Raw genomic sequence first — 18,634 nt, forward strand, 5'->3', positions numbered from 1 at the left:
TATATCTATATTCCTTTTGATTTTCTTGAAATTTTATTTTGGGGGTGTAGAAAAATTATCTCAAATAAAATACAGTCATAATTTAAAATTTAGAAAAACTTTGGCTTTTCACATAGATAATTTTGTTACACTATTTGGCACAATGTTAGGAATAATCCTTAAAATATTAGTATTTTAATATTAATATTTAAATATTAATACTAATATTTTGTATATAAAACAAATTATGGGATTTAAAAAGAAGTCTTTATGAACTTGCCTCTCATGGTATCTTTTTTGTAAAGGGAAATAACACTAAGGTTTGGTAATTTTGACAAAATAGAAACAAGCAATTAATGAACAGAGTGTAACCAAGATATTGGTGTCTACTGACATTAACACTCAAAAACATTTTAATTTAAAAGACAATCCAAAAGGATTGTTTTACTATAAATATTCTTTTAGGCTTGGAGTAATTCCTTTGAAATAAACATTCCTCAGTAAAATCATCCAAATCTGTGGTGAAATATTATAACTATTAATAAATACGTCCAATGTATTGGTCTTTGGATCCGATTGTGTTGAAGTAACATAAAGAGGAGGGTAGGTGGGGGTGCTGGGCCTGAGGAGGGCGTTCAGCACTGGGATAGAATGAAATTTCACTGGCTCAGCCCGTTCCTTTGGGGGCCTTTAGCTTCGGTAACTGACTTGAGAGGGTAGTTCTGTCATCACACTGACTTGAAAGCAACAGAAGGTTAAAATATCCATGCTCCTACGATACCTGTCTTCGTATAATGTTTTTCTCAGGAAATATGTGCTGCATAACAAGAGCTTAAGCCAAAAATGAAAAAATTGATTCTAAAGATTGAATCCTGTCCCTGTGGCCAGAGTAAGAAAAGCACTGGTCAGGGGGTGGGAGTGAGGGTGGAGGGGAGATGTCCACCCATCGCCACTTAAATCACACCTTTTCGTGGCCTGTCTCTCGCAAATAGACCATATACAGCCTGGTTCTTTTTATCCAGAACAATCTTTAAGAGGAGCCAGTGCAGCAAGTGGGTAAATGAAGAAGGTTGGAGACCCGTTGATTCTCTAAGATTAACGGTTGTTATTCTTGAGAGTTAATTTGCTATTGATTTATGTGCTGTAAATATTGACATTGTATAGAGAATCTCTCTTTAAAATGAAGGGACCCTTTTAAAACATTCTGCACAAATAATAATTGACATACACACACGTATACACATATATATCAACTGCATAATACAAATACACACACAAATAAGCCTCTCGGTAACTATCCGGATGAGGGTTGATTCTAAATATAGCCTCAGGTTGGTGATTACAGCAATAAGGTATAATTTCCCAGCATTAAATCCTTCAAGTTTTGCCTTTTGTATGTACATACTTTTATTGTTTTTTTTTAATACCCATTTTAAGTAAATAGAAGCACTTCCCCTTCCTTTAAGAACGTCTATATAAAATTCAGTTGGACCTGAAAATAATGCTGAAAATAATAGGTACCACTAATGCTTGTGCATACAGACTGATATTCACACAGTGTACCTCATGCCCAAACTATTTCCAAGCAGTAGAAAACTGTAATTATCCTGTTTCTAGTACAGCCAAGCTGAATGCATCAAGAATATGCTTTCTGACCTCTGTGATTGCTATTTATTATGCAGGATTATCAAGAGGAAATTGCTATTGCCCAAGAGAGCAAAATACAGCTCCAGCAAATGGGAGAACGCCTTGCTAGAGCCAGCCATGAAAGCAAAGCGTCGGAGATTGAATACAAGCTTGGAAAGATCAACGACCGGTGGCAGCATCTCCTGGATCTCATGGCAGCCAGGTAAAAAGGACTCCAGGCAATAGGACACGTGTGTGCAGAATTTTAACGCATTCAGTCTGCCTTTCATTTCAGCCAAAGATAACCCAATAAATCTTTCCCTGTGTTCTTTCTCCCACCATTTTAGTTCATGCTTTGCTCATAAACGGCACTTTCATTAACTTCGAAATTCTCCTTATCTCATAAATCTACTGGTGTTTGCATTGAGCTGAAAGCAAGAAAGTCATATCCAAACAAAATCCATTCCCACGAGAACATTCTTTCTTTGGGGGCTTCAACCTCTTGTAAGGAAGAAAGTGAAACTGATGAGCAGGGTCTGTGGAGGGTGTTTTTGTCTGCAGTAGCAAAAATTTTTAAAAAATGTCACATTCCTACTATATTTCTCGTTAGCAAGGTGTGGGAATAAAGCTAATTATTGCCACTCTGCTTTGTTGTAAAAACATTCTGCATTATTGTAATTTTGTGCTTAGCTTGAAAGCCTTGTATCTGAGAGGAATATTACATTCAGCTTCTGTTGCAGAAGGCAGGGTGGGTAAAAGAGATCAAAGGCAAAAAGAAAACAATATGTAAGGGTTATACTAACAATCTGAAAGTCTGCTATGATTGAATGAGGCACTATGCTGTTTGGTATAAAGAGGGAATGACTAACAGATGCTTTATTTTAGGTGAACTTTGCTTCATGTTGGAATGGAGGCTCCATGAGGGCAGCCTCTTTGTCCGTTCCATTTCCTGTCTATTATGAGAACCAAGCACAATGCTCAAACGCAATTGGGGCTCAATAAATATTTGAATGAATGAACACGTGAATATTTGAATGGCTGTTCTCCTTTATGGCAGTTAGGAGAGTTGGAAAGTTGTAAATGCTTCTGATTCACAGCCATTTAGGAGCTATCCCACAATGTGCCTTTTTAAATCTGGGTTCTTCTCCTTAGCCATGTTGCGTAAAGATGGACAGGAAATAGTGCCTCTTGAATACCATGTGCCCATAAAAACTGCATGTGGGTATGACAATTCCATGTCTCGATTTTGAAAATATTTAGTAGACTTTTTTCTACAAGGAGTTCTCAAAGAGGGTCTAATTTAAGCGACAGTGTAATTTATTTTAGTGATAATGAAACAAAAATGGACTAAACGTTTACCAGCTTTCAAAATGTTTAGCAGTAACACTGCAATTGAACCTTTAGTTTGTGCCAATGACTGTGCTACAGGCTTTATATATATCTTGTGTGTTGTTCCTAACACCCTTTGAGGTGGGTGGTGTTCTACCCATTTTTCAGATGTGGAGGATGAGGCTCCCCGTGGTGACGCACATGCTGAGTGGCAGAGCCTGCACTGACTCCACAGCTGGTGCTCCAGAGCACTGTGCTCACCCGCCTGCCAAGCCTATGACTTCCTTGTCCTTGTTCTAGAGAATGCAACTAAAAGGAAATTAGGATCTGTTGTTTATTTCCACAGTCTAATTTCCCAGTCCTTTGTAAAGTACTGACAATGTTACAGGACTGTGAGAGACTCAGGATGCAAAAACAGAGGTCCCTTTCCTCAAGGAGCTCATGGTGGGAATACAGACATGCAAAGAAATCAAGTAAAACGAGGGGCTAAGTGCCCTGAGAAAGGTACTATGAAGGGAGACAAATGCACAGTTCAGCTTAAGCTACTCTAAGCATGTAAGCATATGTAGGTTTTAGAACCCCAGTGCTATGTTTAGCCTTACTTCTCAGCCACTGATAACAAAATCTTGTTTCAGAAGGAGAAATTAAAGCCCTTGTGCTGTAAATACCCGTTTTAGGGAAGCCGCCCATGTGGGAAACATCCCTGGATTTTTAGGGTCAGGTTATGACTCGTCGATTGGTTTGTGTTCAACTAGTTAATAATGAGCCATTTTTAGTGGCTCAGTGGTGTGGGATATGGGAATGCTCTATGTCAAAGATGCCTTAAGTGAAATTTAATATAATTTCATGGTACCTCAGTGTATGCCCAGCTGTTAGCCAACAGTACCTCAAATAAGTTAGGTGCTTTCTCCTGAAAGTCATGTGTATTTATAACTTTGCTCTCTGATTGTTCAAGTGAGAATTTTCTAGATGTTGTTTAGTTTATTTTTCCAAAAGCGACGTTAGTAATCTGGAATCAATTAAATATTTACAAGGTGCATGCTGTGCACTATGGTCACTAAAATACTCATATCTTTCTACTTTTGTAGAGTCTCATCTTACACAGATGTGATTCCTGCAGGAGATTTTTGTATATACGTTGTCCGTTTTTAATTGCTCTTTCCAAAGTAGACCAGAAAATGAGTTGACCGTTAATTTGTCCTGGAGTTTAATGCCACGCTGGATTTATAGTCTTATTGCAGCCTCTCCTACCTGGCCCTCAGCCATCACATTGGCTTTCCATTTCCTTGTTTATCGGAGCTTTGCTAGTGCACAGACTGGCTGACCATCTCCCACACCCGTCTTCAACTATGCCCTGCCAGCTGAAATATTAAGTTTCTATGATTCAGTCTCATTCATCACTCTTTCCCCTTCCAGCTTTTTTTTCACGCTAATTCATTAAAGCAGAACATAACCTAGTTATGCCTTTTGGTATTTCTGTGCTCTTGTGGAAATGGAGGAGTTACTTTTGAAGATGATATTTTCAGGTGAACAGCTTCCCAGCTAATAGAAACATGAAAAAGAAAAGAAAGAAAAAAGATTCGCTAATAATAAACGGTCTACTGTTACATACAAATAGAGTGCTTAACTTTGAGTCAACTTCCTGTCACCAGTGGATTAGCATAGACTATTCTGAGTTCAAAATAAATGTATTTTGCATTGAATTTTTAAACTGACTGTCACCAAGCGTTGTCGGCTTTGTAGGGCAACAAAATTTGCTCAGTTATTTTTAGGGCTCAATGGATAACGTTCTAGTGTCCTTTTCTTACTTTCTAGACCTGCTCAGTCCAGTATGGCAGTCACTAGCTACATGTGGCTATTTAAATTAGCTGGGTGAGATACAACTAAATTACGATTTAATTTTAATTATAGTCTGCTGTACTAGCCACATTTCCAGTGTTCAGTAATCACATAAGGATAATGTCTAGCTTATTGGACACTGCAGATACAGAACATTTTCATCATTCTAGAAAGTTCTATTGGTCAACATTGGCCTAGGCAATTAAAAGCCATTTCTGAACCATTGGCTTTTGTTGTGTCAACATAAGAAATAGTCATTGGTGTAATTGTAATTTCTGTAAGACTGTCTTCAAGGATTCTAGTTCTCATGATGTCAGTGAACCCTATGCAAAAACCCACGTAGCAGTTTTTCCAGAGCTCAGGACTCGCAGGAAGTCTGTCTGTTAGCATTAATTGTTTAGTGCTTCTTACAACAGACAATGCGTTATTGAACATTTCCCATCTAAGTATCTGGGAAGGTCAGGCTCAGGTTGCTTGCTCCTTTGTAATGACTTTTTTTAATTAACTGAACTCTTTAATATAAGGATATTCTTTCTTCTACCAAACCTAAATCCCCATCACCAAAACAAGAGCAGACTTTAGTTATCTGGCTCTTTTTTTTCCTCCAATAACAGCTTTATTGAGATATAATTCACATACTATACAACTTATCAAAACTACGATTTAGTGATTTTTTAGTGTATTTACAGAGCTGTGTGTCCATCACCCCAGTCAATTTTAAAACATTTTCATCACCCCAAATAGAAGCCCTAATCACCTTTTTTAGCCCTTAGCCCTCCCTTCTTCCCTCAGCCCCAGGCAACAACTAATCTACTTTCTGCCTTTCTAGATTCTGGACAGTTCACATACATGAAATCGTACAATATGTGGTCTTCTGTGACCCGTTGCTTTTAATCCGTGTATTTATCATAATTCCCTCAAATGTTGTGTAGAAGTAATTTAAAAAAAACATTGAATGCCTGCTGTATATGAAGTACTGTTCCTGTTGCCCTAGGGCAGAGGTTGGCAAACTTTCTACCCAGCACCAGATAGTAAATATTTTAGGTTTTCTGGGCCAAATGGTCCCTGCTGAAACCCCTGTGCCTTTGTACTGCAAAAGCAGCCATGGACATTATGTAAACAGAAAATCATGGCTGGGTTCCCACAACATTTTTACTTACCGAAACAGGTGGGCAGCTGTGGTTTGCTGACATCAGCTCTCAGGATATAAAGATGAGAAAGAAAATGGTTCCTAACTAAATAAGAGTGACAACAAGTATACACATGGCTGCTCACCTCAGGGCCTTCCTCTTTCTATCACATCTTTTTGCTCACTCTCCTGTCCCTGGCTGTTGGGCCCAGCTGGCTTCTAATTATCCTTCGTCTTCTTCCTTGTCTCCAGATTAGATCAGATTTTTCTTACTTGCTCAACAGGCCCGCTGGACTTCTCCTTCATTGCATTTCCCTCGACTGTAATAAATATCTAGTGTGATCAGTTGTTTAAAGTTTCTTTCTCTACTAAATTGCAAGTGGATCTAACTTGAGCGCCAGAGTGATTGCAGAACCTGGCTGAGTTCTTTGTCACTCCAGTGTCTGTTGAGTTTCCCTAGTCTAAGTCATGGGATGGGAAGCGCCATAAGTACAGAGGAGGGGCTTGGGGCTTCAGCTGCCTGAGTTATGGCTTGTTTCTGCTTCAGCTCCCCTGCGGCCTGAGGCAAGTTACTTAGCTTCTAAGTACCTCAATTACCACATGTGTGAAAGGCTATTAGGAGGATTAAGTGAGATGGTGCCTGTAAATCGATTGGCACAATGAACTGCATGATAAACATCAGCTCTCATCCCAGAGGCAGTCTAGAGGCTGTGTGGGTGAATCACCTGTGCAGTGCAGGAAGAGAGCGAAGTCGTAGCTGCTGCCCTCGGAAGGGGTTCCAGTCTAACAGGAGTTCTAGCCATATTAGAGGTGAAAGAAAACTTGATTCTTGGAATTTATGGCTGGTGTTACCTCATTGTGGTCAATTCAGAGATGTCTGGCCAAGATCAGGAATGCAATGATGCAGCAAGCATGGAAACAGTCCTGAATTAGTCACCAGTCTTGAGTTTAGGCCACCCTGTACTGGCTGTGTGACCTAGGGCTTACTGCATAACCTCTCTGAGTCCCAGATTCCTCATTTTTAAAGTGTTCCTTAAAATAAATACCACATTTCTTGGAGCCAGCCTGGTGGTGCAGCGGTTGAGTTCTCACGTTCTACTTCGGTGACCCAGGGTTCGCCCATTTGGATCCCGGGTGCAGACCTACACACTGATTGTCAAGTCATGCAGTGGCGGGCATCCCACATATAAAGTAGAGGAAGATGGGCATGGATGTTAGCTCAGGGCTAGTCTTCCTCAGCAAAGAGAGGAAGATTGATGACAGATGTTAGCTCACGGCTAATCTTTCTCAAAAAAAAGAAAGAAAGAGAAAGAAAGTAACCACCACATCTCCAATGAGACAATGCAGGGGAAAGGACCATATATACTATAAAATGCTATATATGCATATCTTATTCTATTAGATGGCTACAGAGTATTCCATAGTTTTAATATACCATGATTTTTCTAATATCTTCCCTATTGGTGGTCCTTGATATTGTTGCCATTTTTTGCTATTACAATAATTTTGACTTAAAAGCCTTCCCTTATATTTAATTCATTGGAATAAATACATTCTGCTAATGATAATGAGCATGAAAAAAATAATTTTGTTTAACCCATGAGGAAAACTAAATAAACTAAAAAGGGATTAACCTAAGGAAATAATGGCAATAAAAATTTTTTAAAGATCTCAAGCTTTTAAAATAGTTAATCACTATCAAGAATAAGCACATTTGCCTACTGTTGTAGAATTGTGACTAATATATTCCTTTAACCAAAGCTCATAGCTTTACAGTCCTGATTGTTAAAAATAATGTATCAGAGGACTGATTGTTTTATAAGGGAATTCAGGATAGGATATCTTTAAGTAGCAAGATGTGAAAAATAATTTTATTTGTAACTAGGTTTGCTGGAGTATATTTCTTATGTAAAATATAGGTTTGTTTCTGTTACAAATAAAATGTTTCCCTTTTAAAAGCAATCAACTCACATGACCAGAAGTGAATGCTTTCTTTTATTCTAATTGCAATTCATCATATAGGATGTCTAAAAACTATTTAGCAAATGTTCGTAATTTATTTATTTATTTGTAATATATTTGTAGACCTGAACCCAAAAAGAATATAAAAGAGCCAGCATTAGTCACGTTTTATTAAATTACCAGTAAGTAATAATTTGGGAGCTTATTTTCTTCAAAAGCTTCAGTTAGGAAATTAATATAGACTCAGTGCAGAAAGTGTGGAAATGCCTGAAATTCACGAAAGAAAAATAGTTACCTGAAATTCCACCAAGCAAATGAACTTTGTTATCGTTATCTTGAAATGAACATGTTATTTTTGTCACTTTACATCGTTATTTTTAAAAGGACGAAGGTTTTGCACGTGTAGGGAGAGAATAGCACTTCTTCCTTATTTTTCCTGCTCACAGACTGTTCAAAGGCAAAGACCAGGGTCTGTCCCACAGACTATCACTTGCATCCCACCTTCCTAAATTTCCTGCTTAGACCGCTTAGCTGGCATATCCAACTGGAGGAAAAAAGAAACCGTTCCTTCGTGCTACTACAATTGGCTGTACTTGTAGAAGTTTTGTTTGTTTGCATTTAGGTGATTTCTTGTTTCCAAATATCCTTTCCAGTTTAACAAGCAGCCCACAAGAAAAGTTGACTGTCTTTCCCGAATGGTGGAGTGTCTGCAGCTGGCTTTATTTTTGATATTCTTCTTTCTTGGGGCCTAATGCCCCCCCTCTTGCAGATTACACTGAGCCTTTTCCCCTTCTTACACTCGTGGCCTACATTCCAGGAGATCAAGCCTGGCACATGTTAATGAATGTAGGTTTTATTTAGAAACATGACCACTTGTCACTGCTCAGTGTCATGTTATCAGGCAGTGACTTACCAACATTTGTCTGGAGTGAGCATTTTCATACTTCCATGCGCAGACAAGGGGAAACTTTCATCCCCACACAGGATTTAGCCTTTTGCTCTGCAGACTTAACTTTTTGCAAGTAGAAGCTTCATGGTGGTGGTAGAAGATCTGTGTGCCCTGAGGATGGCAGAGGATGGCGGTGAGGACGCTGATCTCCCAGATTGTAACTGCGATGTCACAAGGCAGGCATCTCCTTGAGTTTCTTCCATTGTGCATAGCTTTGATGTTGTGTGGGTTTATGGGATAGATGCTGGAACTTTAATCCATAATTGTTTTTGCCAGTGTTAAGTGGAGATGATTGGTGTTAGGAGTTCATTGGCCATGGACTCCTAAGAGTTATTTATTGGTTTGTTTTCTTGTCCCCCTACTGGGCATGCGGAGCTGGATGAAAAGGTTAATGGACTTTGTTATGGCTTGGGATCCCAGTTGTCTCTGGACTGTATGCGTCATACATGGGGTATGGCTACAGTAGAGAGCCTGACACACAGGAAAGAGATTCAGAAACAGATCCAGTCAGTCCATCGTCTGCTGTTAAAAGGATGGGCTTCTGATGAAACTGAAATTCAGCCTTATGCAGCTGACAGCTTTGTAGCTGAAGGCTTTCTTTTTATTAAATAAAAATCTGCTCATATTTCAGGGGCCTGGAGGGTTTTGTGTGTATGAAAAAGCTGATTTTATTTGGGTTTTTCAGTAAGTTTTGGTCGCTGACTAGTTTTTAAAACATGTGCAACACGTAGAAATTTAGGTTGAAAGTAGTCATTTAGTGTATTATGCAAATGTTTCTTTCATGACTTTTTCGGTTAGAATAACATTATGACGGGATTTTCATTTTTTTAAAATAGTTTTCGTGTACCATCACATCCCGCAAATAAACCCCCGCTGATGAATAGGATTCACTAATGATACTTTCGGTTCTATTATATTTAGAATTTTAATTTTTTTTGTTTTGGTTTATGGATCTACTAAATTAGTTTGAAGGAAAGTAGTGCTATATATATATATGTAAAATATGTAGATATATATGTGTATTGTATATATTTATGTGACAATGTTAAGAAGCTGGACAAATGGATTTAGCGGTAGAATCCTTCTCAAGAAGGGTCAAGAGCCTCTGATACAATTGGACTGTGAAAGGAGAACCATAAGTTGCCGAGACTTAAAAATTTGCCAGACTTGCTAAATTTACCCAGACTTGTGACATCTGTAAACATCTATTTTAAATTATAATCCTGGGTGCCACTACAAGCACTGTGCTCAAACTATTACAGTGAGAGATATATGAAAATATTGTGACACTCCAGCCAAGGATTTCCTTTAAAGGAATGACAGAAAAAATATGGGACGTTTCTCTTAAGAAAGAACGATGCTGTAAATATCAAGTGTAATAATCTCAAGGAAAATTTGTGGGGTCTTTACTACCCACTTCTCTCCAGCTGACATCTGCTCCCCCAACATACACACAATGTATTTTGCTATTTGTAGTCAAATAGACTTTTAAAAAAATGAGAAATGAGAACCACTTAAATGTTCACCCCCATTGACTTTACTAAGTTTTACACATTCATTTGAAAGAGGAACTTCTCCCTAATGGACTATATGAACAAGCATTTCCGTGTCACGATGCCCTTGACATATTGCTCACTAACTGCTCTGACTATGGGAACTTGTTCAGTGTATATGAGATTGCTAATCCTGTAATTTATTTTGCTAGTGTAGACAATATCCAATGGAACAGTGTTTACTCACATCTCATTTTGCCTTAGCTCTTTTGATTGTATTTGTAAGTGAATTTTAAACCAAGAAAATGAAAGAATTTTAGTATTTGACAAATAGACCATTTGCAAATGTCAAACCTAGAGGAAAAACTTAAGTATACAATTAATATCAACTAAATTAAAAATAAAAAAATATATTAACTAAATAAAAATATTTTACTTAGAATACTAATTATTAATCTTTAGCAGGCATTTAAATAATCCCCCACTCTGTGCAAAGCACTGAGCTTAGAATGGCAGGGGAAGAGGAAGACCAAAAGTGGAAATTCACACTTCCGGCTTTTCAGTGAACTTACCAGGTGGGAGAGGAACTTGTGCATAAATAATACCAGGAAGTTAGAATAAGGGTATGACGGGAGCGAGCCTGGTGGCTTAGTGATTAAGTTCCTGCATTCTACTTTGGCAGCCCCGGGTTTGCAGGTTCAGATCCCAGGTGTGGACCTAGCACTGCTGGTTAAGCCATGTTGTGGCAGCATCCCACATACAATAGAGGAAGATTGGCAGAGATGTTAGTTCAGCAACAGTCTTCCTCAAGCAAAAAAGAGGAAGATTGTCAACAGATGTTAGCTCAGGGCCAATCTTACTCACCAAAAATAAATGAATAAATAAGGGTAAGAAGAAAACAAGCAGTGAGCGAGGCCCTCCTCCAGCCTTGAGCTACACACAAACCATGATGATATTATGAGGTTAGTATAAAACCCTATCCCAAAGCCTAGTAAGCACTCCAATTCTACCAAGTCTGAAGATGGGAAGTTGGCCAAGTGGGAGAGGTTTCCAAGAGGACATCCTTACAGGGCAAAACCAGGACAGACATCTTGTTGCAACGAGCCGTTCCTCAGTCCTGTTCCAGTGGGTTTATTGATTGTAGACCATCCTTTCAATCTGGGCCACTAAAGCAGGATGGCCACAGCCACGTTAAATTCCAAGTCCGTGCTGTGGTCATTGGCAGAACGTGCGCCCCCAGCTTTGCACCCAGTAGCCATTCTAAAACTCAGCCACTGACTGACACTCAAGTGAATTTTGTCTTATATATGAGAGAAATGTGAGTGAGTTGGATGTAAAAGTTCTTAGAATTACTGTTCAAGGCCAATACCTTGAAATGCCCTGGGGACAGGGCACAGTTTGTACTTAGAAAGTTAATTAGAGCAGTCTTATCTTGAGTGGAATTGTGAGTCATGATAAACATATTGCAACAGGTTTTCCCTTCCCTATCAATAGAACATATTATGAAATATGAACACAATTTTTTAGATGCATATCTTTTTCAGAACACTGTAAGGTAATGCGCCTAACAGTGCTTTTACAAACTGAAAATATTATTCAAATATAGGTATTATTATAATTAATTAATGAAAAACAGATATCATCATTAATAACCGACCCTAGTAAAAATCCTTTTAAAAGCATTTGTGTGACAAAGAGGAAGAATGATTTTGTCATGACTAGATTTTCATTTGAGAGAGAAATATTGATTTATAGAAACTGTAAAAGAAATGGTGACGTAAGTTTTAAGGAATTAAATAAAAATGCTCAAAATACTTTGATTAAGAGACATTTTCTTCTGAGCAGTGGGTCTTGACTAGTCATCTGGAGAGGAGTGGGGGGGTGGTGCAGAGGGAGGTGGGAAGAAGAGAGTTAGCAGCTGGCACGTGTGGTTTGAAAGCACCCCTAGGTGACCCTGTAACCATCCCCACTTGAGAATCACTTCTTTACTGTCTGAAAGTAATAAAGTTGAGAAATGCTGGATGACTCTACGTGCAGGTCGTCAGACTTTGAGAGTATTCTATGGCAGATCCCTGCCTTGAAATATATCACGTCTCTAGAGTTTTAAAGGTCATGCTGCTCTTGACATTTTTTTCAAGCAGATGCCTCTTCAGTTGGACCAAGTTGACACCTTGGAGGCTGAAGTATTTTGCTTTTCTGCTATCCATCTATATTATGAGCAGTGTCAATAAGGTGACCACATTTCCTGAACTAAAAGGCAAGAGTCACGGCCTTAAACCAGAACTGAATTTTAAATAAGGGCTGTATCAGAAACATTGATCATCCCTATCACTTTTCTTTGTAGAGCTATCTGTATACACTCAGCCATGTCAGGCCCTCACCGGGGACTCAGTAATCAGCTTTTGCTGCTATTTCTTGGTAAGATTAGAGCTAAGAAATACTACCTCTGTTCTTCCCAAACTCCTGCTCACACCCTGCCCACAATGGGAAGGCACCTTTCAAAACTAATATATTTATCCATGCGCTTGTGCCCCTGACCTGTCTCCTCAGCGTGCTTGCTCCATCAATTATATTCATCTGAAATTTCTCTCCTCCTTTTTCTCCTGTCTTTGGCTTCTTTCTTATGAGTTCCATACTCTCTGCCTGAAAACATTCTAAAGTATTCCAAATATTAAACTGCATTGAACAAAACAAACAAAAACATCAATTTTTCCTTGGAGCCACATCATTCTACAGGTTTCAGACCATATTTACTCACCTTCGCTGCCTACTTTCTTAAAATAATGAACAGCCTTCCCTTGTCATAAGTGAACCCAAATGCATTCTGGGTTCTGTTTCCCCAGCCCTCGATGGAACTACTCACTTAGGGTCAGCAGAGCCCCCCGCATCGCTAGACCCCAGGTCCTCTTTGTTAGGCCTCATTATACTATACTGCCCTGCATTGGACAGAGTAGACCATTGGTCCCCAAGCTTTAGTGTGCATAAGACTCCCTGCAGTGCTTGTTAAAAATGCAGATTCCCTGGCCACACCTTGAGAGGTTCTGATTCAAAGGAAACTGCATTTATCGGAGGCAAACCAGGTGACTCTGAGAAGGGGGTCATTTAGATTGTACTTCGATCAACAATTCTTTCTTTATTTTATTTTATTTATTTATTTATTTATTTATTTTTTTTTTGCTGAGGAAGATTCACCCTGAACTAACCTCCGTGGCAGTCTTCCTCTATTTTTTAGTATGTGTGCTGCCAGCACAGCATGGCCACTAACAGAGCATGGAGGTCTGCACGTGGGAACTGAACCCAGGCCATTGAAGCGGAGCACACTGAACTTAACCACTAGGCCACCAAGGCTGGCCCTATTTTTATTTTTATTAAATGTATCTGACATATAACATTGTATAATTTTAAGGCAATGTGTTACTTCAATACGTTTATATATTGTAATATAATTGTCATTGTAGCAATATTTATCCCATTATGTAATTATAGTACAATATTTTTGTCTATATTCTTGATACTGTGCATTAGATCTCTGTGGCTTATTTACTATTCGTTGCAAGTTTGTACCCTTAAACAACATCAATCTGATCCCCCCACCAACACTTCCTTCTTGAAACTTTTCCTGCATTTAATTTCACGCTACCTTTTCCTGGTTCACTTCTTTCCCTTCTGGTTGTTTTTCTTTCTCTGCGATTCCTCCTTCTTTAACTGGCCTCCTGAAATTCATTCTTCTCATCCACACCCTTTCAGGTTGAAACATGTCCTTTCATAAGGCTTCAACTCTATGCCAACAATACCCAAGCCAATGCAATAAACTCCATCCTCTTTGCTGAACCTAAGAACTACCCGATCCCTCGGGCTCATTGTATCTCAAACGTTCATGCACCATTAATCCCAAGAACTTGCTCCTCATCCTATATATCCTGAGGTGGCAGCATCCATCTAGTCACCCAGCTGGGAAACACATAGTTTTTAGCTCCTCCTCCCTCACATCATGCCAGTTCATGAATTTAGCAATTCCATCCTCACCTCTGTTACCACTGTTTCCAAAATGTAGGCTTTGGATGTAAGATGCTTGGGCTATTCTTTTTACTTTCTGAATGGGCTTCCAGAACACCCTCTCATCACACTTACATATTCAAAATCAGAACTGGTCCTATCATCCTCTGCTGGTAAATCTTGGCAAAGTTCCTGTTCATTTTTAAAACTGCATACAAACCCATTATTGTGTCACTGCAGGATCTTTATAATCTTGCTCCAGTCTTATCTCTTACCACTTCTTCATCTCTCTGCCCCATCCTCCCTGGCATTACCACACTGTTTGCCTTCAAAATCTCTACTTTTCTTCTTTCTGTTTCCTAGGCCAGAAATGTCCTGCTTGGCATACATCCGTCTTTCAAGATGCAGTTCAAATGTTATTCCTCTATTTCCCCTCTTTCATCAAAATCTAAGTTCCTCCAATGGCAAGGTTGAAACTGTAGTCATCACTGTATTTCTATCATCGAGCACCGTAAACGTCTGTAGAAAGAATAAAGAAAGGAACGAGAAGTAAATGAATGAATGAACGAATAATTCCCTGAATGTGGCCAGACAGAATTGACACTTCTTATTTATCGCCCAGAGACTTGGTTCATTTCTTTAGTTTGGTTCTTTCCACACTGTATTAGATTTCATTGTTCACATGTCTAGATTTCCAGTCAGATTATACATGTCATTAGGAAAATAAGTCTTATTTATTTTGTCCTCTTGGCATCTTGCGCACAAGATTTTCACAGGTGACAGTTAGATAAATGGGAAACTTAAACAAATGAAGCTTTACTGCTTCCTGGAAAAGGTGGTAGACCTTTTTTGTGCGTGTGTGAAGCATGCAATGTAGCAAATACTGAACTGAAGTAAACTCTGAAAATGGAAGAGTGGATAGTGGTGGCTTTGTGTCTAGCCTCTGCTGTTTGCAATCCAGCAGGTCCTCAGTTTACCTTTAATGTGATCTGGCATTGGTAAAACTCAAATTGCTCAAATGCATGTGATAACTCACTGTTAGTTTATCTTAAGTGTGCTTTCTTCTTTAAACTGAGTTTGTGCCCCAAGGATGCTAAAATATATCCCACTGGGGCAAAAGGATCAGAACTGTGGCTTTGTAATCTGTGGATTTGGTGACAATCCACTGGAAATGTTCATTTTTTTCTCCCAGGTGTACTTCATAGGAGTATAAATTATATTTTTTGTGGAAATAATCATTTTTGTGACAACCATGAAGCTTCTGTCACTGTTCTATCATAATAGCTGTGTTGAGTATAATCATCGTTAATATTTATTGAATGTGTCCCACATATCCCACATTATTCAGCTCATTTAAATCTCACAAGTACTCTTACTTCATCTCCGTTTTATGGATGAGGAAACAGACACAGAGAGGTTGTGCAACTGCTCAAAGTCATACAGCCAGTAAGTCGCTTTGGCTCTAAGGAATTCAGCTTTAGACCCAACACTCCCTTCTGCTCACAAGGGAAACCTGAGTGGGGCCTCTCACAGAAGCTGAGTGCCCCTCCTTCTCTGCCCACAGGATAAAGAAGCTGAAGGAGACTCTGGTCGCTGTGCAGCAGCTGGATAAGAACATGAGCAGCCTGAGGACGTGGCTGGCTCACATCGAGTCAGAGCTGGCCAAGCCGATAGCCTATGATTCCTGCGACTCGGGAGAAATACAGAAGAAGCTTAACGAACAGCAGGTAAGAGTGCCAACAACTGAGGGAAAGTAAGTAGGCTCTTGCATGTCTGTCCTCCTCCAGGAGAGAAGGGTGGGCACAAGGTGGTGAACCGGGATGGAAAATCAGGAGGAAGCTAGACAGGGTTGGTGAGAAAGGGGAGGCTTTGTCTAGGCAGGTGTTTGGGGCAAATAGGTCCCATGTCACCACCAGGATTGACTCATAAGAAGTTATGCCATCATAGGGTTCATGTTGGTCCACCCAAAGGCCGTCCTAAAATGGTTGTCTCCAAAATGTGCTGACAGTTTCATTTATTTGTGGGTCACTAGCTCACTACTCTAGACCTAGAAAGGAGCTTCTTTTTCTGCATATAGTGTTTGGAGAAAGATCACGGGGTGTGCTCAGAGTTTTAGAGTCTAAAGCAATTCAGTTTTACAAGGAGGATTGCGTGACCTGCACACCGAACTGTAGTTTCACCCTTGTGTGTGTAGTGAATAGAGCACATCGCACTGGCGTACAACACACAACCCAACCACGCAAAACAGGGTAACCCTGAAACAGGCATAGAGAAGCGATTTTCACCTCCCACTCTCCTTGCTGTTTCTTACTAAGCATAGCAGACCCCAGTTGTCAGTATTAAACACCATAATCCCCCATGAGAAGTATTGCTGCTCTGTGCCTTTAAATTGTCCTTGAAAATTCTATCCACGCTTTAGGCAATTATAGCTGAGTTACTTAAAAAATGTTAAAAAGTATAAAGAGGGGTTGGCCTGGTGGCGTAGTCATTAAGTTCACACGCTCTGCTTTAGCTGCCCAGGGTTCACGGGTACAGATCCTGGGCCCAGACCTACACACCACTCATCAAGCCATGCTGTGGTGGCATCTCACAAACAAAATAGAGGAGGATTGGCACAGATGTTAGCTTAGCAATAATCTTCCTCACCAAAAAATATATATATATAAATAGACCTATTTCTTCAATCTTATGAAAAAGTTTATGTACTTGCTTTATTTTTCAGGCTCTTTAAACCAATGAGAATAGGTATTAAAATACAGGTTTTGGGTATTGGGGTTACTTTGATATTTCAAGTAGCATTTCTTTTTAAAAAATATTGTTAGCAGGCCATTTTTCAATTGTGGTGAGATTACAACTCTCTGATAGATTCTGAGGTTTGAGATTCTGATGATGGAACAGTGGGGTGATGGTTACCCTCCAGCTCCCCAAATTCTCCTGGAGAAGATGGTAATGATGTCTACAGTGATAACTATTAAAATACTAATGGCCAGTATTATAATTTAGCAAATGTAAGAAAATCAGAACCGTATCCTGTTAAATATGGCAAGTTGATCATAGGGATTTATAACCCCGCCTACTACTAGAACCCCAAAAAAGGTTAAAACCCACAATGGTGTAGAGAACAGGAGAGAAGACGATAGAAAAGAGAGACATCCAACAGGACTTTGGAAGACAGAAAGTGAATAGATGAGTAGCAATAGTATGACTTCACCCCACTGCCTCAACTTGGTTCCCAGCATGTCACTAACCAGGCTTATACAACAGCCAAGAGATGGGAGGGACCCTCTCTGGAGAAACTGACGAGACCAAGAGAAGAGATCTTTGGGTAGTGATATTAGTATCAACCAAAGACCTGACCCCTACCTACCTTCCCTACGGTGAAGCCTCCCGCCTGGCATGTCTTGGATGCATGCATAGCTTCCAAGGGCTGATTCATTCATAAATAAGTGGATAGGCAAGAATCTCTACCACTAAAGAGAACTTCTACATGGAAAGAAGAGACCAAAATAAATAGGAAAAAAAAAAATCCAAGGAAACGCATTGTAGAGCGAGGAAAAAAACAAACCAACAAAATAACCTCATAAAGATGAAAGATTTTGCATTCAGAAAAGAATATCATTTTTTTAAAAAGGGACTTTCAGAATTGAGAATATCTCTCAAAAAGCAAAACAAAAAGATAGATATATGAAAAGTAGAAGACAAAATATAACAAGTTAAAGGATTAATGCAAGAGTTTCAAAATCTAATTCAGTTATTCCATAAAAGTCCCCCCAAAAGAATAAAGAAAACAGAGAGGAAGAAATTTATCAAAGTAGTAATGGAAAAGAATTTCCCAAACTGAAAAACACACTTCTAGAGCACAAGGCCCTCACATGCCCAGGACAGAGCAAAACCGTTATGAACGTTCAGAACACGGGCAATAAAGAGAAGATCTTTAAGGTTTCTGAGGTGAAAAAGTCTGATTTCCCCCAAACAATGCTGGAAGCTGGGAGAAGCTGAGAAAATTATTATTTTTTTATTTATTTGTTTTTAGATTGGCACCTGAGCTAACGACTGTTGCCAATCTTGTTTTTTTTCCTGCTTTATCTCCCCAAATCCCCCCCGCCCCTCCCCCCCCGTACATAGTTGTGTACTATAGTTGTGGGTCCTTCTAGTTGTGGCATGTGGGATGCCGCCTCAGTGTGGCCTGATGAGCAGTGCCATGTCCACGCCCAGGATCTGAACCAGCAAAACCCTGAGCTGCTGCAATGGAGTGCAAGAACTTAACCACTTAGCCACGGGGCCGGCCCCAAAAATTATTAATAATTTAAAATATTATACCCATCATTCAAT

General features: G+C 39.4%; 1 protein-coding gene across 32 annotated transcripts in view; it reads left to right on the plus strand.

Moving 5' to 3' along the window:
* SYNE1 (spectrin repeat containing nuclear envelope protein 1) overlaps positions 1-18,634 on the plus strand; it is a 445,076-nt gene that overhangs the window by 385,463 nt on the left and 40,979 nt on the right. For 31 of the 32 annotated variants that reach the window (XM_070488115.1, XM_070487809.1, XM_044761490.2 and 28 more), the window contains 2 exons: positions 1,662-1,828; positions 15,867-16,029. In XM_070488115.1, the coding sequence (XP_070344216.1) occupies positions 1,662-1,828; positions 15,867-16,029 (330 nt within the window). Of the gene's footprint in view, positions 1-1,661; positions 1,829-8,790; positions 8,994-15,864; positions 16,030-18,634 lie in introns of those variants that run through there. The other variant, XM_070488792.1, reaches the window with a different exon arrangement.

This window comes from Equus asinus, chromosome 1 (assembly GCF_041296235.1).
Source record: "Equus asinus isolate D_3611 breed Donkey chromosome 1, EquAss-T2T_v2, whole genome shotgun sequence".
Lineage (NCBI taxonomy): Eukaryota > Metazoa > Chordata > Mammalia > Perissodactyla > Equidae > Equus > Equus asinus.